This window comes from Talpa occidentalis, unplaced genomic scaffold, assembly GCF_014898055.3.
Source record: "Talpa occidentalis isolate TD23 unplaced genomic scaffold, MPIMG_talOcc4v2.1 talOcc4.10, whole genome shotgun sequence".
Lineage (NCBI taxonomy): Eukaryota > Metazoa > Chordata > Mammalia > Eulipotyphla > Talpidae > Talpa > Talpa occidentalis.
This window is the reverse complement of record NW_023600993.1, coordinates 11427139-11445874: the sequence shown is the minus strand read 5'-3', so window position 1 is coordinate 11445874 and position 18736 is coordinate 11427139. Positions and strand designations below refer to the sequence as shown.

Here is an 18736-nt window from a genome sequence, read left to right as displayed (position 1 = left end):
TCTCACCCCTGGCCTCCTAAGTCAGAATATCTAGGGTGGGTTCTGGGAACATGTACTTTAAAACACTCTGATCCTGGGCCTCCCTGGTGGCGCAGCGGTTGAGCGCTGGGTTGCAAAGCTGCCCGCAGCCTCTGCAGCACCGGTTCGATCCCGGCTGCTCCCCGGCCACCAGAGGAGGGTCCCACATGGCGCGCAGACCTCTCCTGCCGCCCGCTGCTCCCCTCAGCAGTGTCCTTCGGTCCTTCTGCCTGCTCTGCTCCCCGCTCTGGCTCTGGTGAATCCTCTCACCCTCCCGCGCTTCTGACTGTACCCAGTGCTTGTATAAATAAATAAATCTTAAAAAAAAAAAAGTTTAAAAAAATAAAACACTCTGATTCTGCATTCCCTCCACTTAAAAATCTCCAGTGATTTCCCACTGCTTCTAGGTTAAAACAGTATGTGTCTTTTGTCTAGGAGGCCCTGCATGACCAAGTCTATCCTCAGCTGAAATGGAGAATCATCAGTTGTGATTAGATGACTCCTCCAACAATTGTTTCCTTGAAGCTTCCTTGAAACAATTGCTTTTGGCTGAAGTAAAAGGTTTCTGACCTAGTTCCAGCGAGACGCCTAATGCAATGTCTCTGTAATGGCTGCCAGTTCTATTTGAAAAATGGCTTCACAGGTGTCAATTTCTCACAATGTGATAACGCAGGGAAAGGACTAGCACAGTGTCCGGTCTGTAAAAAAGCTCTATTATTGAGGAGGACACTGAGCTTTAGAGAAGTCCATCTGCAGTGAGTAAATGGGGGCCCCTCCACTCACAGGGAGTGTCCCTCCCTCCCCTGGACCCTGCATTGCTGCCTGTAGTTTAGTTTGCTGAGGCTCCCGGGTTCTGTGGCGTCTCCAAGTTCTTTGCACCTTCCCTGTTGTCAATTGTGCCACCAGGAAAAATGCTGCTCATCACCCCATTCATATCTGATGTTGGGGTGACAGCTCCAGTCCCTGCCTTGCGGAGCCAGCTCCACTTGTAGCTGCTGACTTGCACAGCAGAGAGTGAGCCACAAGTGCAGACCGAGCTCCCGCTCACAGGTGCTGCTTTGCTTGGGTTTTGGCCCCCGAGGAGGAGGGCGCCAGCGCGAGACTTGCACCCCAGAGATCCCTGAGCCAGGAGACACAGAGCCCAGGTCCTAATTCCTGGAATTCCGCCGTCCCTCATCACCCCTCGACCAGCGCCCTGGGATTCCTCTGCTTTCCCAGCTGGCGGAACAGCCATGTCACGCCAGGGAGCTACTTGACCTTTTAGGGCTGAAAACTGCAATGAAAATAAAGCATCCGGGTTCTGAAGAACAATCTGCAGCTTTGAAGAGAAGATGTCAAGTGCGCAGATCCTGGTCCAGACCTTTCTCATGTAAAATCACAAGTTGCAGAGGCCTGGGGCGGGCGGCTTTAATCGTTTCTACCTGGAGCTGAGCGGGCCGCATGCGCGGGCCTCCAGCTTCCAGGTGATGCTGATGCTGCTTCATTTGGAGACGCGCCTTCTGGAGCTGAAGTGCGCGTCTGCGCCCGCCCCAAGGCCGCTGGGGCCCGGGGCCCACGGGGCGCGCTGGCGTGGGCGAGAGGCCGAGCGGGCCTTGGAGGACGGCAGCTGGGTGCAGAGCTGGGCTCCCTGTGTGGGGGCTCGGCCCCGGGAGAGAGCGTTCTGCAGGGACCCCCCTTCAGCGACGCCCGCGAGTTTATTAGAGACAGGTGGGTGAAGAGCTGAGTCTTTGCCAGATCCACGGGCGCCGTTACATGTTGCTTTTTGATGAAAGGACTGGAATTTATGGCTTTGTGTTGGGGCTGGTTTGGTTTACTGCACTGCTAATCCTCCCTGCCCCCACCTCCAATTCCTGGAAGCTTCCATAGCTGGTTTTTAAGACTTAGGGTGCCTACCCGCCCACCCCCAGTTAACCTACGCCTTCTCCCATCAGTCGGTCAGAGCATTTATTTCTCCACTTACAAGTATCCAGCACAGACTGGGCGCCAGCCTTGGGCCGCCTGCGCCCCAGCACATTGCTATTCCAATGTTATCACTCACCGAAATTTCTCTTGAACCCGCCTGGCTCCCCAAGGCTGTGTTCCACTCATGCCTCCATTCCAGGGGTGTTCAGAGAGCTTCCTGGGGTGGCTTTTTAAGCACCTCCTGCGGAGGGGTGCGGGCCAGCCCCGCTCCTTCCTCCCGCGCGCCCGGAATATCTTTTCACAAGGATGGTTGCAGGTTTCCTGCATTTTGGCCTCCTCCCTCCGCCTTCCTCTCTGCTCCCCAGCTCTGCACCCTGCATGCTAAGCTGAGGCCAGAGGGGACACATTAAATGCTTGGAGAAATAATGTAACCTTCTAAACGGCAGACATCGAGTTTCCTTTATGGCCCAACGGTTAATGAGGCCAGACTCATGAGACCTGTCAATATATTTCCAAGGCCATGATGCCTAGACCTGGGACTGAAGCTGGTCAGCTTCTCGCATGCAGAGATGGGGGACAGGGGCTTGTCTGTAGTCTGAAGGAAATGTGTGGGGGGAAATCCTGGGGGGGATCTGGGGCTGCTCACTGTGAGGCCTTTGACCCTCTCCTGGAAGGTTTTATCTGCAAGGTTTTGTCTGCAAGTGTCAGGAATGGAGTCCCTCTGGCAGGAGGAATATTACGGTGAGGCCGGAGGCGCGGGGGTGAAAGAATTCACCGGAGACAGAGTGTGAAACGGGGAAGGCCTGCTTATTGGACTACCCTGGAGAGAGCAGGGCCCAGGCGGGAGAGCTCTGCACTGCAGAAGAAGGGTTCAGGGCTCCCTTTTATTTATTTATTTATTTATTTATTTAGTGGGACCCTCCCCGGTGGCCGGGGATCGAACTGGCACTGCAGAGGCGGAGGGCAGCCTCGCAACCCAGCGCTCAACCGCTGCACCACCAGGGGAGGCCCTGGGGCTCCCTTTTATAACCTGTTTTCATGGGCTTTTCATGACCAGGGGTCCGTTTAGGCCGGTTATTTGCTGGGATGTCTGGTCTAGAGGGTTGAGGCCTTTGACACAGAATGTGTCCTGGCCCTGCTTCCTCACTCTCGGTCAAAGTAATCAGTCTTATGCCTGGTTCCCATAGCAACCTTATTAATTCTCGTTCTTCAAGCCTCCTAAGCCCTCCTGTGGGGCAAAGAGCAGGGGCTTAGTTTTTAGCCTTATTAAATGATGCCCTGGCTGTCCCCAGAAGCAACGCTCAGTGACAGATGGGGGATTGGTGTAAAGGCCTAGCCGGTTCCCGTTCTAACTCCATCCCTGGTATTTTTTTGGGTCACTGTCCAGCTACTTAAATCCATGCCTTAGGGTCTGTTTGTGGGGGAAGCCAACGTTGGACAAGAATAGCAAGGCAGTGTTTAAAGGAGACTGTCCAAGAGAAGGAGGCGGCTTGTTCTTTCTTCACACAAAGCATAAGATGACAGTCAAGTAAATGGCATTAGTGAGCTCACCCACCCATTTGTGACTGCTAGCGCGCAGACTGAGGGGGTACCCGGGATCCCTACACTTGCATGCTCTAAATCGGCTTTGCCATCTGCTGCGTAAAGACAAAGCAAACTCTTAGCATGAGAGCACTTTAATAGAAAAGCACTTTATTTTTATTTTATATATATTTTACATTATTCTTCCTTTTTGTACAATATTTGCTTTCTCCTCTCAGGTGTAGTCCCCATAAAATTCCCACCATTCACCCGTGCACCGTCACCACAGTCCCTTGTGCTCTTCCCTACCCTGTTTTGATCCTTCTGCCTCTCCCTCCCCTGCAGAATGTCTCTGACTTATATTTTCCTATTAATTTTGTTTTTTAATTTATTTACTATAATTATTTTCCTGATCCCTTAGTTGGTTCCCCTACATTCCTCCTATAAGAGGAACCATCTGATATTTTTCTTTTTCTTTCTGGCTTATTTCGCTGAGCATGATCCCTTCCACTCCATCCATGTTGCTGCAAATGGCATGAGTTTATCTTTTTTGAATGCTGAGTAATATTCCATGGTGTATATGGACCACATCTTCTTGGTCCAGTCATCTGCTTTGGGATTTGGGTTGTTTTCGTAGCTTACCTATAGTAAATAGTGCTGCTATAAACATAGGGGTGCAGGTATCCTCTTGAATTGTTTTTATGTGTTCTTTGGGTAGATTCCTAAGAGTGGAATTGCTGGGTCATATGGTAGCCTGATTTTTAGTAATTTGAGGAGCTGCCACACAGCTTTCTGTAGTGGTTGGACCAGTTTGCATTCCTGCCAGCAGTGTCGGAGAATTCCTTTTTCTCCACAGCCTCACCAACATTTGTGTTGCCTGTTTGTTTTTAGTATGTGCCGTTCTCACTGGTGTGAGGTGGTTATGTCCTTGTGGTTTTGATTTGCATTTCCCTGATGACAAGTGACAAGTGATGACAAGTGATGTTGAACATTTTTTTCATATTCCTGCTGTCCTTTTGCGTTAGAAAAGCCCTTTAATAGGATTACTGTACAGAGAGAAGAAAGGAGATGGTTTCCCAATGAAACACCCAAAGTTACTCATCTCAGGCTGCTGAGGCCTGAGAAATCTAAAGCTCCTTCTGGCAGGGAACTATAGGAAAGGGGCAGAGGGGCCAGGCAAGTCTGGAACAAAAAGTGCAAAATCAAAGTACAAGTCAAGGTAGTGGTGGCCATTGTCAGCCTCCCCGCGGGCCTCTTCCAAAAGTGTCTCTGTGTGTCTCCTTCCATGTCCCCCAAGTCCCCGGTGCAAGCAGGACTTCTTCACATACATATCTCTGTTCCATGTGCTCTTCCAGGTCTTCTTCCAAGTTCTTTCTAGCCTCTTCTCCCTGCTCAGACCCACCCTTCATTAGGTTGGGCAATGGAGGACAGAACCTCCCCTTTTTGTGGAGATGACACTGTCACATAACCAAGCCTTTATGGTGCACCTGCTGTTGGCAAAATACTGGACTGGGCACTGCCCACCCCCTAGAGTTTAGATCTAATTTGACCCTAAGACACATAAATAACTTAATTCAACAAGAAATGTAATTATTATTTTTTTTAAAGATTTATTTATTGATTGATTGATTTATAATACAAGCACTGGGTACAGTCAGAAGCGCGGGAGGGTGAGAGAATTCACCAGAGCCAGAGCGGGGAGCAGAGCAGGCAGAAGGACCGAAGTACACTGCTGAGGGGAGCAGCGGGCGGCAGGAGAGGTCTGCGTGCCATGTGGGACCCTCCTCCGGTGGCTGGGGAGCAGCTGGGGATCGAACCGGCTCTGCAGAGGCTGCGGGCAGCTTCGCAACCCAGCGCTCAACCGCTGCGCCACCGGGGAGGCCCAAGAAATGTAATTAAATGATATTCAGATTAAGTGTTTCTGTGGGTCTGAAGACAGAGAACATGTGCTGGTGGTGGGGCCTTTGCCAGGAGCAGGAGAAGGGATTGTACCCAGAGTTCACTCTGTGTCGAGGAAACAGCAGTCATGAGCAGGTGTGAGAATGAAGGTGTCTGCGCAGAGGTGTGGGGGGCTCCATCTGTGTGGAGCCAAGGGTAGATCTAGAGAGGTCGGGGCATGGTAGTGAGAGGTCAGGAAGACCACCACCTGCCTTTGAAGCTTTTATATCAGAGGAGGGAGGGATCTCGTCAGAGCTGGACCCCGGGAAGCTTAATGTGCCTGGATAGAATGAACTAGAGGGTGAGATCTGGCTAATCCTCGAGGCATGTTGCTGGTAGAAGCAGAGAAGAAATTACCCGAGCCCTTGGGGTTCTTCTCCAGCTGAGGGAGCAATCAAAAGGATCAGAAGGAGAAAAGAACAAATCTAATTACGTAAATACATGGAGAGTGGGCGAGGGGCCTGGGCGTCCAGGGGAGGGAGGGCCCGCCCGGTGAGGAGGGCGCGTCCTGTTCACACGTTCGCCAGGCGGAGAGGTTTCCCCCGTCGAAAGGTTATTTCTGGTAAGATTGTAATTCTGGGTAGTTAGTGGTCAAGCTTCCCACGAGTCTGTAGGGCCTCGGTGGCGCTCAGTCCAGCATTCTCTACGTGGGAAGCGAGCAGCCTCGGCGCCGGCCCTGCAGGGAGGGGCCTCTGTAGACAAACCCGTGCAGCTCGCCCCGACCTTCCTGGCCCTGTCGCGTTTACTGCTCTGGGCCCCACCCCTGGTCCTTCTCCACATGGGTTGTCTTGAGAGCATGAGGCTTCCTGCCCGGTGCACGTCTCGGCGTCTTCGCTCTCGCGTGCAAGCTCCCGTGCAAGCGCCCGTGCAAGCGCCCGTGCACGGACACGCTCACTGGAACGTGTGGGCTTTTCCCCTGCTCCCCTGTCTGTCAGCACAACCTTCAGACCCAGCTAAGGGCCCCGAGAAGGGGGAGGGACACTTTCTCCCCCTACACCGTCTTCCCACTTCACCTGGAGAAAATGTGTCGTGAGACGGTCACTTGGAAAGGGGCGACCGGCTGCCCGCGAGGGGGGGGCGTGGGGGAGGCGCCGTGAGCTGCTCGGTCGGGAAACTGCGCTTGGTGTTTCTCCGTTTGGTGGCGTCTGTTCACGCGCTGTGCCCTGGGTTTTGTTGTTTTCCCCCCATTCTAAACAAGGACCAACACCGGTGCCGTGTTTCGGATGCGTTTTCTAAAGGATGGTCCCGTCGGCCGGGGCGCAGCCCTCGAGGCCGCTTCCAAGACAAGCACCTGCGCCTGCCAGGCCCCCCGCCGCTCGCCCCCTGCTCTGGGGGGGGGCTCTCTTGCTCCTTTCCAGGGGCTCTGCACCCCCAGACTGACTCCTTTGCTGAGGCGCAGTTTCCAGCAGCCGGGAAGCACGTGTCCTTTGCAGCAGCTGCTTCTCCCCTGGACAGTCCTCCCCGCGGCGAGGGCGCTTTGCGCGTCTGGGCACCCGTGAGACGCGGGCAGCGGCTGCGGGCCCGGGGCCTGCGTGTCCGTGGCGGCCCTGCGGCCCGAGCGGCCGTGCTGGCGGCCTTGGCAGGGGGAGTCCCGGGCCGGGCTGGCGGGCAGTGGACAGCGCGTGCATAAAATTAAACGGTGACAGGGCCTCCCCGGTGGCGCAGCGGTTGAGCGCTGGGTTGCGAAGCTGCCCGCAGCCTCTGCAGCGCCGGTTCGATCCCCGGCTGCTCCCCGGCCACCGGAGGAGGGTCCCACATGGCGCGCAGACCTCTCCTGCTGCCCGCTGCTCCCCTCAGCAGTGTACTTCGGTCTTTCTGCCTGCTCTGCTCCCCGCTCTGGCTCTGGTGAATTCTCTCACCCTCCCGCGCTTCTGACTGTACCCAGTGCATGTATAAACAAAAAACAAACAAACAAATAAATAAATAAATAAATAAAAACATGCCTCTATAAAAAAAAAAAAAAAATTAAACGGTGACAAACCAGGCCTTGAGCCGCGGGGTATGCGCGGGACGGGCTCCTGGGCCGGTGCCCCCGGGGACGGGAGTTCTGCCAACTGGCCACTTGGAGAGCGGGCAGAGGCTTCAGCCGTGTTCCGGCAGCTTCTCCACCCCCGGGAAGGCCGGCAGCAGGGCACTGGCAACGTGGCTCGCAGGAGGGGACAGCGGGGGTCATCCGTGTGCAAGGTGTGGCCTGTGTCCTCTTCGAACCTGCATGTCTTCCTTTCACCCCGGCTGTGGGCGCCCGCCTTGCTGTGAAACAGCATCCCCGGCCCCCGGGGGGCAGCGAGCAGCCCTTCCAGCTCATTTTCTGTCCACAGTTGGGCTTGAAAGTGCTTCTTCCCTTTGGCAGCCGCGCTCACGCGGGGTGCGCCGGGGGGCGTCTGTTTCCGCGGCTCTGATTGCTCGTTGATGTTGCGAATCACTGATTTGGTGTTTGGGAAATTGCCGTGTTTGGGGCAGCAAAGCTTTTAGTTAATGGACTGATGAGTTTTAAAGGTTTATAATTTAAAAAAAAAAAATAAAGGACCTTTAAGTTCCAACCCCCCATTCATCGCGCTCAGAATACGGACCCCCGGGCACCCGGGCACCCGCCGCCCTTTCCTGCAGCTCCGGCGTCCAGGCAGGGGCGGCCGCGGCCGTCGAACCTCACTCACGAGCATCCGGGGGGCCTTCATGACCCGGGGGTGGGGGTGGACCCGTCTCCTCCTCAGCCAGGGCTCTGGCTCCCTTCCGCCCCGGGTATCTGACCCGCGCGGCTGGTCGAATGCCCTGGAGACCAGGCTGCGCGCTGTTTTGGGCTCTGTCTGACTTGGTGACCCCCCGCCCCCCCCCTTCCACGGCGCTCTCATTCAGGAATAAGGTTGGCTGACCTGATGGCTTTGTCGGCTGCTGTTTGGGGTTTTTTTTTTTTTTTTTTAGATTTATTTATTTATTGATACAAGCACTGGGCGCAGTCAGAAGCGCGGGAGGGTGAGAGAATTCACCAGAGCCAGAGCGGGGAGCAGAGCAGGCAGAAGGACCGAAGCACACTGCTGAGGGGAGCAGCGGGCAGCAGGAGAGGTCTGCGCGCCATGTGGGACCCTCCTCCGGTGGCCGGGGAGCAGCTGGGGATCGAACCGGCGCCGCAGAGGCCTCGGGAAGCTTTGCAACCCCGCGCTCAACCGCTGCGCCCCCGGGGAGGCCCTGTTGTTTGGTTTTAAGCAACAAATTCTAAGAACACTTTGCCGCGCATGCTGCTGAATAAAGCCGCGCCTTGGTTGTCTGTTGCTGTGACAAGTCCCCCCAAAACTTGGTGGCCCGCAGCGACGGGGTCATCATCAGGCCCGCGGCTCTGTGAGCGGCTGGGGGCGTCTCGGGGCGCCCAGGGCCGTGTCCGGGGGCCGACCTGGGCGGTGGCGGCGAGAGGCCTCGGAGGCCGCCGGCGGGCGATGCTGACTCCTGGGGCGCGGGGGGCGGTTCTGTCACCGGAGCCTCGGCTGCGGGCCGCGGGTTCCCCGGCAAGGCAGCTGCGTCCCCCCATGCATCTTGTCCTGCTGGGGTCCGGGTCTCTTCTCTCCCCGATGCCGGCGGTCCCGCCCGGGGGCAGCCGCTTGGGCGCCCGCGGGGGAGCGAGGTCCGGGCCTCGGGGCGGGCAGGGCCGGGTGTCCGTCCCCTCCGGCCGTTCCCGGCCCCCACTGCCCGCGCGCCCTCCCCTGCGGGGCTCCCGGCTCCTCCCGAGCAGAAGGAGCCGCGCGGAGACGGGCGCGGGCCTCCCGCCACCCCCGCCGCCCCCGCGGCCACCCCAGGGGCCACCCCAGGTGCGCGCGTTCTGGGCGCGGCGGGAAACCCCGGGGCCGCAGGTAGGACGGAGACGGGGCTCCCCGTGACATCACCCGCGGGTTTGCCCACGCCCCCCCCACCCCGCACCGACCTGTCTGCGCTCCCACCCGCCCGCCCGCGCTCGGGCCCTTTCCAGGGGCCGCAAGGGGCCGGAGGGCTTCGGGGCGGGGCGCTTCGGAGCAGATGCAAACTCCCGCCTGCCCCGGCCTCTCCTTCCAGCCGCTGTGCCCCCCCTCTGTGCCCCCCCTCCTGTGCCCTCCCCCTCCTGTGCCCCCCTCTCCTGTGCCCCCTCCTCTCCTGTGCCCCCTCCTCTCCTGTGCACCCCTCCTCTGTCCCCCTCTCTCTCCTGTGCCCCCTGGGGGGTGGGCGGGTGTAGGGCGGGGGGGGGGGGGGGGGGGGGGGTGGGGGGGGTGGGGGGTTCTGCTTCGCATCTGCGCTCCCCGGGCCCCTCCAGTCTGCGCCGTCTTGTCCTCTCTCGCCTCCCGCCCCGTCTGCAGCTTCTCGCCGCCCCGCGCCACCGTCCCCCGGGCGCGGCGAGGGGTCTTGAGCCTCCACTGCCGACCCACCGGCCCCCCTGCCGAGACGTCGAGGGTGGGGGGACGGTGCTGGAAGCCGGGCTCCTGAGGTGCCGCCCGCCCGCCGGCCCTTCCCCGCGCGGTTTCCCGGCCCGCCCCTCCGTCCCTTCCTCGGCCGCGGCGCCTCCTCTCCGGGCGGGAGGTAAACTGAGGCTCCAGGGCGCCCTGGCGAGGAGCCGGCTGCCCGCGCGTCCCGGCGGGAGGGGCGCCTGGTCCTGCCTGCGGGGTGGACAGTTCGTCTGCGCGGACGGGACGGGCCGTCGGGCTGATGTCCCTGGAGCGCCTGACCCCGAGCGCCCGCCGGCGCCCGCCCGCGCGGCCTCGCTCTCCCGGGGCGCCCCCACAGCCCGGCGAGCGCCCGGGAAGAAAACCCCCCGCTTTCCATCAACCGGGCCAGGCTGGCATCCGGGGGGAGCCCAGAGGGAGGGCGAGCGAATCCCCAGGCCCCAGCGACAGACGCGAGGCCTCCTGAAGACTAATTAAAATTTCATGTCAAAACCACTGAAATGCAAGAGCAATAAAAACACTTGATTTTTTTCTCTTACTCGAGGTATAGCCCGGAGACTCCTGGCTCCAGCCTGCGACCCGCTTTGGAAATGATCGTCTTGGGGGATTATCTCAGGGATGCTGAATAATTTACTTTTAAATTCCACCACGGTTGCTTTCTGTTTTCATAACCTTGACTCTAATGTGTCTCCTGTCACCACCACGTAGTTTTAGCAAATGAAGGCTCTGGAGGAAAGACGGTTGCAAACTCATGCTATGCGGGAGAAAATCAGACCCCCCAGGGCTGATGCTGGCAGGGGCCTGGCAGAAGAAAGCACTGAGCTGGGCCCTGATTCCGGCTCTCCGTGGGCTGGGAGCCCCTCTCGGGCCCTGGAAAGGCAGCCTGGGCAGAGGACGTGTTCTGTCTGGCTCACTGCTGGGTCCCCACAGCCCAGCCTGGTGCTTGTGAATAATAGGTGCTCAATAAATCACTTTTTCCTTTAATAAATATAGAAACAGAGCACATTTCTGGAAAGTCTGCTTTGGAGCTGTAAGGACTTGAGACTCTGTATATTTTATTTTTGTGTAAAAGAACTGGGGTGTAGGCCAGAGCTGTGGGGGTTGAGAGGATTCACCAGAGACAGACGGGGAACAGAACAGGCAGACTGACTGAAACACACAGCTGAGGGGAGCAGCGGGTGAGACAGGAGAGGTCTGCCGTGCCATGTGGGTAGCTCCCTGGCCGGGGACTGAACTCAGGCCGTAGTGGTGACAGTGCTGAGACTTAACCCCTATGCCACCAGGGAGACCCTGGCCTGGGTTCTCCATGTGCTCTCTGGGGAGTATCCAGGAGGCTCGGGACCGTTACCAGGAACGCAGACTTGCAGCCTCCACCTGAGCTATTCAGGCAGCATCTGTGACAGGGTGGCTTGGTGTGTGAACGCCTGGGGCGTGCTGCTGCCGATGTCACCAGGCGCCCTTATCCTTGCCTGCCTGTCACTGTGGGGAGCCGGAAGGTGTGTGGGCACCGGGGTGGTGACTCCAGCGAGTCCGAGGCGTGGTCACTGACGGTCACACTTGACTGAGCCTCTCAGCGTCTCTGCGCCCCCACGTTCTTCTCTGTTAACTGGCGTCATCAGTGTCCCCCGCCAAAGACCAGCAGGAATTCAGTGCAGTGGAGCAAAGTTGAGGTAGCGGCTGGAACGCCGAGCTGGGAGCGGCCTTGAGGTCAGAAAGAAGATGCTCGCAGTGGCCGGTGGAGGATCTCAACTGGCGTCAGGGATGGGGACGAAATCCCAAGGGTGGCTCTGCTCCGGGCTGGGCGCTGTCCGCGAGCGGGAGCAGCTCTCCTCTGCCTGGTGAGACTAGGGCGTGGCTGCCGAAGTCTGCTCCGGAGGCCTTGAATGATGTATCTCTGCACCTGAAACTAAAGTATAAACTGTGCTTTATGTAGCTCGTAATAGACTTTATTAGACAATGAGATGGAACTAGTGTAACAGTTTCTACCCCTCGGTGGTGACAAGGCCCAAGGGTGAGCGCAAATGGCGGAGACACAGTCCCTCGGAGGGGGGGTCGGAGGCCACGCGCCGGCCGGCCCGGCTGGTCTTGTTGTGCGTGTGTCTGACGCGCGTCAGGGTGGTCTTGCTCTCGTCTTGCTCCCTGTGGTCAGAGCGGCCTCGTCTGAAGTTGGGGTCCATGAACTTGCCTGTTTGCAACATGTGATGTGAAATATATTAATCAAGTCCTTTTTTGGGGGGGAGGGCGGGGGGGGCACCAAGCCTTACACTCCTGGCTCTGTTTTGCTCTCACGTCATGGCTCAGTTCAGACCACGCACATTTCACATGCCCCGGGCTCAGGGGACGCGTGGAGGCCGAACTCCTGTTTTGGCAAGTAGAGCCTTAGTTGTTCCGGAGACGGGGGGTGGGGGTGGGGGGGGTATGGGGGAGGATGGGGGGCGCCGTAGGGGGACTGCACCCGCCGGCCCCACTCCCCAGGCCTCCTTCTGCTCCCCGAGCAAGCCGGGCCGGCCGCGGGGCCCCGTGCTGTGCCTCCAGCACTGTCTGGTGGCTCCACCTGCGGGGGGTTCCGAGGCGCCTGCCCCAGGCCTTTTGGGCGACTGTGGCCCTCACTGTCCCACCCGTTCCCGCCCCTGCCCTGCCGAGCACGCTGTTGCTCTCAGTTTACAACTAATGAGATTATTTGCAAATTTAATACATACTTGAGGTATACTGGGGTAAGCACACATTTCAGTCGAACAACTCCGTACGGTTTTACATGGAAATGGAAAACATCTGACAGCTCAGAGGCTCCTGCCAGCTCCTGCCCCGGAGGCCCTCCCCTCCCTGCTGAGGTGCCTGCAGGTTTCTGTTCCGACCTGGCGTCATGGATCAGCTGTGCCGACTCTTACACTGCATGTTAATAACTGTATTTTTTTAGAATTTATTTTATTTATGCATACAGAGCTGGGGTACAGGCCAGAGTGTGTGTAGGGGGTGAGAGACAGAGTGGGGAGCAGAACAGGCAGATCCACTGAAATACACTGCTGAGGGGAGCAGCAGGGAGACGGGAGAGGTCTGCTGTGCCATGTGGGTAGCTCCCTGGCTGGGGATGCCACAGTATCTGCCAGCAGTATCTGCCATGCCACAGTAGCTGCCAGCAGCTTCATAGTGCTGAGACTTAACCCCTTGTGCCACCATGGAGGCCAATAACTGTGTATTCTTAAATAAAAGTTTTTTAAGCTGGAAAATATTTTCAGTTACAGGGAGATTGTATTAGTACAAAGAGAATCCACGTGACTTGTACCCAGAGTAGCCTATTGTCAACGCTTTGGCCCCATTTGCACTGTCTGTCTGTCTGTCTAGCTATCGTCTATCCTTCATCTGTCCTTTCACAGAATCTCTCCAGAATACCTGAGAGTAAGTTACATCCTCCAATGGCTATTTCTGTGCTTCGGTGTGCAATTCCTAGAAGGACGAACCTCTCTTGCGTACCCACAGTGGGGTCATCAGTTTCAGTGACAACACGCCATACTCCGATCGCTCACGCTCCAGTTTACCCGGACGCCCTTTGTGGCCCGTCCCCTCTGGCACGGGGTCGGGCCGGGCAGAGCATCTGGTTGTCCTGCCGCGTCAGTGCCTGCGCCTGGCTCCCATGCTCGGTCTCTTTGGGTCTCGTATGGCGTTTGCCCTTCCAAGAGTCAGCCGTCTATGGGGTGACGCCTTAAGACCGTGCAAATATTCTGCTCCCCGTCAAGATCTGCTCCCCCTCCTCGCTTAATACCCACTGATGACCCTCCCCTGAACCAGCCTTACCCTCTGCACTGAACATGCCGATTGCCCAACTCCAGCTCCTCTGCCCGGGCCCGCAACACCCCTGCAGGTCACGGCCCTCCCTGCTCGGGCGCTCGCAGCTACCACGGGCGTGGACTCACACTCCTGTGTTTTCACATCATGGCAGATGAAAACTTCTCAAAAACATCTATTTTTTAGAAATCTACAAACACAACAGTGAACACTGACAGTAACAAACTTTGCAGACTTCAAAGCGAAGACTGACAGCTTGTTTCATGCGCGGCTTTGAATCCAGATGGCTCTTTCCAAGGCAACCTAAGGCCGCACCTCGGCGTCCGCGGCTGTCTGGTGGCTCCTGATCGAGGGGTCAGACGCCAGGGTGGGGTGCCCTTCAAGGATGCTCGTGAAGCCCAGGTGTATGCGGAGGGAGGCAGCAAGCCAGGAGCCCCGCTTTCATGCAAGCTTCCCCAGCCGGGGTGCAGCCAGGGCGCCTGGGCCTCTCCGCGGGGGGACGTCAGGTCACACCCCTCAGCTGTGGCGGAGGCCAGTCCGTGGGTCACTGGCTAGAGAAGCACGCGGGGTGGGGAGCTGCTGCCTGTCCCGACTTCACGGGCAGGGAGAGGGGAGAGCTCAGTATAGATCACGGCTTCCCTCCCCCGCGGCCCTCCCTCGGGTCTGTTCGCTGCCCGAGTCCTCTCCGAACCCTCACTTCCTCTGGGGTGGCGTCCCCTCCCAGCACAGCAGCAGCTGAGCGCAGCTGGCAGGGCTCTGTTGAAGGGGGGCACCGCACCCTCCTCGGGAGCACCAGGGCTCGGGGGTGAGGTGAAGACCCCACGCGAGGTTTCTGCCGTCGGCAGGAGGAAGACAGGCGGGCGGCCAGCAGTTCTCCTGCCAGCCCGGCCTCCTCATTCGAACACAGCGACTTAGCGAAGGCGCTTTCTGGGGGCGCTCACGAAAGCCATTGATTTCGCTCCTCCTGACAGCCCTGTGAACAGCGCGTCTCTGTGAGGCGGCTTGTGGCGGAGCACTTAGGGCCTCAAACACAGCCAATCTGATGCAGTTAAAACTTGATGGTTATCTCATCCCTTCTTGTTAAAGACAACAAACTCTCCGGAGGCCCTGGTGCCTCTTGGAGGCCGCCCGCAGTCTGCTCGAGGGGAGAAAGATCACAGCGGTCACTTTCTCTTTTCTAGTCAAGGGCCGAGAAGGAACAATTACGCTCCTCCCAGGCCAAGAAGAGTCTCTGGCCGGCTGAGTTAGAATCATTTATTTGCTTTTATAGCGCTTGGAATTGCATTCATTGAGATTAATTTGGCTCGTCTAACTTGAGCGGCCACCTCGTTAATTTAAAGAGAATGAAAAACAACGCGCGACGTGGGCTGCTGTAAATTCTTTGGGAACAACGGTTAAAAGCAGAAAAGCCAACGATGAAATGGAGGCTGGCAGCCCTGCCTCCCCGGCCCCTGGCTGTTTTCTGGAGAGGACGATGACACTTTAATGGGGTCCTCTCATTTCAAGGGCGCCCCGGCAGTCGCTGGGGGCAGAGTCTGGGCGGCAGTCATTATTTGTCTCGTAGGGCATGCTTTGAGAGGCCGCTGACATTTCTGGCACCGAGGACCCACTTGGTCTGGCAGGAGCGAAGACAGGAAGCTGGCAGATGAGGCCTGACGGCACACACTGCATTAAAACTGGAAACTGCAGGGAAAATGTCGGCTCTTACACTATTCAACTTTATGGAAAGTTCCTGGAGTGCAGTGGAAAGTTTACCCATCATGAGTTAACTCAGCCTAGAAAATACTTATTCCCATGTGAGACCAGGCGGGCCTTCGGGGCCACGGGTTGCAGGGCGCCTGGGAATGCTGGCCCAGGGGGGCCTCGCAGCTGTTGAGCGCATCTGCGTCGCATGTGGGGTCAGCAGTTCAGCAGAAACAGGGACCAGCAACACGCCCCCCTTGCTGACGCCCTCCACGCTGAGGCTGTTTATATAACCAAGCCAAGCTGAACACAGCCGTCCTCCTGCACAGGTCCACAAGATGGGGGAACTTCCACAGCCGCGCCCTTGAGGCAGATCAGGCGGGGACGCGCACATTTAGTCACGCACACACAAGGGCCAGCGTCAGCCCAGGAAGAGCTGGCCACGAAGGAGCCGCAAGCTGGGCCGCTCTGCCGGGCGCACACAAGACGTCCCGGCACCGTATTCTTTCTTCTGATTATAAGTTTATATTCTCCCAGCAACAGTTATTCCTTTGTTTTGCAAGGTAACAGCTGCTTCCCATTGCTTTATCAGCAAACGTCATGCATCCCTGAAATCTTTTGTTTAAATGCAGCGAATGGGGAATGAAGGTGCACAGTATTCCCCACTGCACGTCAGAAGTCCGAATCCCGAAGCTCAACGGACCCTACTGCGAGAAGGGGGGCTCTTAGGTTCTGGTTGTTCCCGAATGTGTATTTTCACGTCAGTCTTGAATCAGCTTTCAAGTTACATTCTAAGCCTGACTGAGATGTTAAAAGCAGGGTTGAGCTGAATTCCTTGTCATGCTGAATCTTTCCCTTCATAACCGTGATCGTCCTTTCCAGCAGTTCCTCGGTGAGGTTTCTCTCACCAATGTGAGACCTGAGCTTTCTTGTTGGGCTTTTCCCCAGGTAATACTCTTTACAACACTGCCTTTGTGAATGCTAGCCACTTCCCCCCATAAAACTTCCCAGTCTTGTGCCTAGTTTGTGTATTAACCTGGTTTTCAGTCATTTCCTTGAAGAGTCACTGGTTCTCATACTTGTCCTTGAGCTCCCAGGCAGGGCATGCTTGCTTTTTACAAATAATGAAATTTATTCTAATACTGCCTTACTTCTGTGTCAAGGCGTTCCCAAAATACTGTTCAACAGAAGTAAAGTAGATCCTGGTTTGCTCTTACAAGAAGGGTGAGTAAAATTTTTGCTTAAGATATCTTTAAAAAAGGTCAGGGATTTTCAGTTTGAGAAGTTGTTTTTAATCAAAAATGGTGTGGTGACAAAACAGACTCCTGTTTAAAAGGATTCCTTTTGAGCAACTCGTGATTAAAGAGAAGTATGTGACAGATCTGGCCCCCAGGAAGCTCGCAGCAACAGAGAGCACAGCAGCCTTCCCGCCACAGCCACTCGTGGAGGAATGTGAGCCTACACCGTCGGAGGTAAAATACTCTTGCACCTTTTTTATCAAATCCATCAGCTATCAGGAAGCCACCTGCAGACCCAATACTGTATAGCTAATATTAGTCCCTTGGGTCTGAGGAAATGCAGTAAAGGAAGCCTGTTTGTCCTTGTTACTTTGTCATAAGTAATCAGCAGTAAATTCCCTGTCAGGCCTTTAACTATAACATACATATTAGTTTAAAAATCTTATTTCTGTTCTCTTTATGGCACTAAAACAGAGAATGATTTATAGGAAATGGTTTCTTTTGTTGAGATAGGTTGCACCAGTCCCTATTATGGTTTGCCAGTTTTCCACAACCACCCCATTCACAGACAGGACAAATCTTTAACAAAAGTTAAATTTATAAACATCTGAAGATAACTTGGGAAACAGCTAGTAAAAAAACAAACACAAATTACAAAGATTTTGCTAGTATGCAAACTGCCAGTCGATTTACATTTGGCAAATCCAATTTACTTAACTGGTTTGTTACAATTCAATTAAGGTGTGGATGATACATTTACACCCTTGACAAAGATGACAAGTTGATACTTACTCACATTGTGAGTAAGAAAAATATAATTCCTGGTTATATTACTGATCTGGTTCATCAAAGCTCACAGAATGTCAGGAAAATGTAATAGAAGGCGCACTGGGTTGACACACATTTTCATCATATAAATCTTCCGGTAATTCCTCTTCATCCCCATCAGGAAAATATGTAGGGAATGGTAGATTTTTACAGAAATCCTTATGTGTAGGCAGTTTAGAATCTTTGATCTAGTGGGAAAAAATCAAAAATTTTATTAGTGTTAGCAATTATGTTATTTAAAGATAGCCCATAATAGATATTATTCAATATCAAAGAATATCTAACATTCTAGAGTGAATAACAAATGATATAATAAGGAACTCAATCTATTCTTTTCATTCCAAGATATTTAATTCAATGATAGAAATTATGAGATAAATTAGTAATTTTATTCTTTTGGGGAAGATTTTATTTCTAAGTTGGATAAATTATATTCAATATCAATTATATGCATGTTTTCTTTTTTCCAGATGAAAGTGCTGACAAGCAATATATACCTAACAGGTATCAGAATCCACTTTTTATCAGATATTTTGAGCTGAGATTAAAAATTTTTTGCCTAGTATTTTTGTTAGTTTTGGTTATGTGCTCTTAGAATTAAGACTATCAATTTTTATTAAGGAAATTAGCTTACATTTGATAAATAGCATCCTTACTGAGAAATTAAGGAGAGAATATTTAGCAAAAATAATAAACCTGAAGTCTTTATAGTACTCCTGCTTATGCTTTATATTCTAGAAATATTCTAATTGTATCCATAAATTAAACAAGGAATAGTACAAATATTGATATGATTTAAAATGTTGCCTTTTAAAAACATTGGAGTCTTTAAAGCTTCTGACTCATTAAACAGCCTTCATTCAGAGAGAAATAGGAAAAAATACATGTAATTATACAGAGTAAAAGAAGGCATAATCATTTTGGCAATAAGAAATGAATAATTTGGTTGGAAGAAGTACACAGCTGCTAGGAACAGCTAAGTATGGAAAAACTTATCTATTTTAATCTCTCTCATTAAAATTGTTCCAAGAAATTATCAGTAAATTGCCCAGAAGAAAATAAACTGTTGGAAAAAAATTATTCACTAATGTTGGATTGAACTTAAACTTGGAAAAAATTTCACCAATTTAAACTGTCTCAGAGTTTAGAGTTGAAAATAAAACCCAAGGAAATAAACCCGAAAACCAACAGTAATGAAAACTTTGTGCTAATTTAATAAATGGGAAATTTAGACAGATGACCTAGACAGCTAATTGTTACCTTTACATTTCTATTGATCTATTCTACCTGAAGAAAATTTCAGACAAAAGCACTGCCTGCATTATATTCTGGCTCTAAACGCGCCAGTACTGTAATTCATTGCTCTGAAACAAACTGACCTCTAACTCTCTCGTCAGGATAGCTCTGGAGCGAAGGGCCGGAAGT

General features: G+C 54.2%; 1 protein-coding gene across 1 annotated transcript in view; it reads right to left on the bottom strand.

Annotated features, from left to right (window-relative positions):
- Positions 1-15715: 15715 nt before the first annotated feature.
- MRPL3 (mitochondrial ribosomal protein L3) overlaps positions 15716-18736 on the bottom strand; it is a 32177-nt gene continuing 29156 nt past the window's right edge. The window contains exon 10 of the mRNA XM_037524393.2: positions 15716-17499. Coding sequence (XP_037380290.1) covers positions 17347-17499 — 153 coding nt within the window. The 3' untranslated portion in view covers positions 15716-17346. The remainder of the gene's footprint in view (positions 17500-18736) is intronic.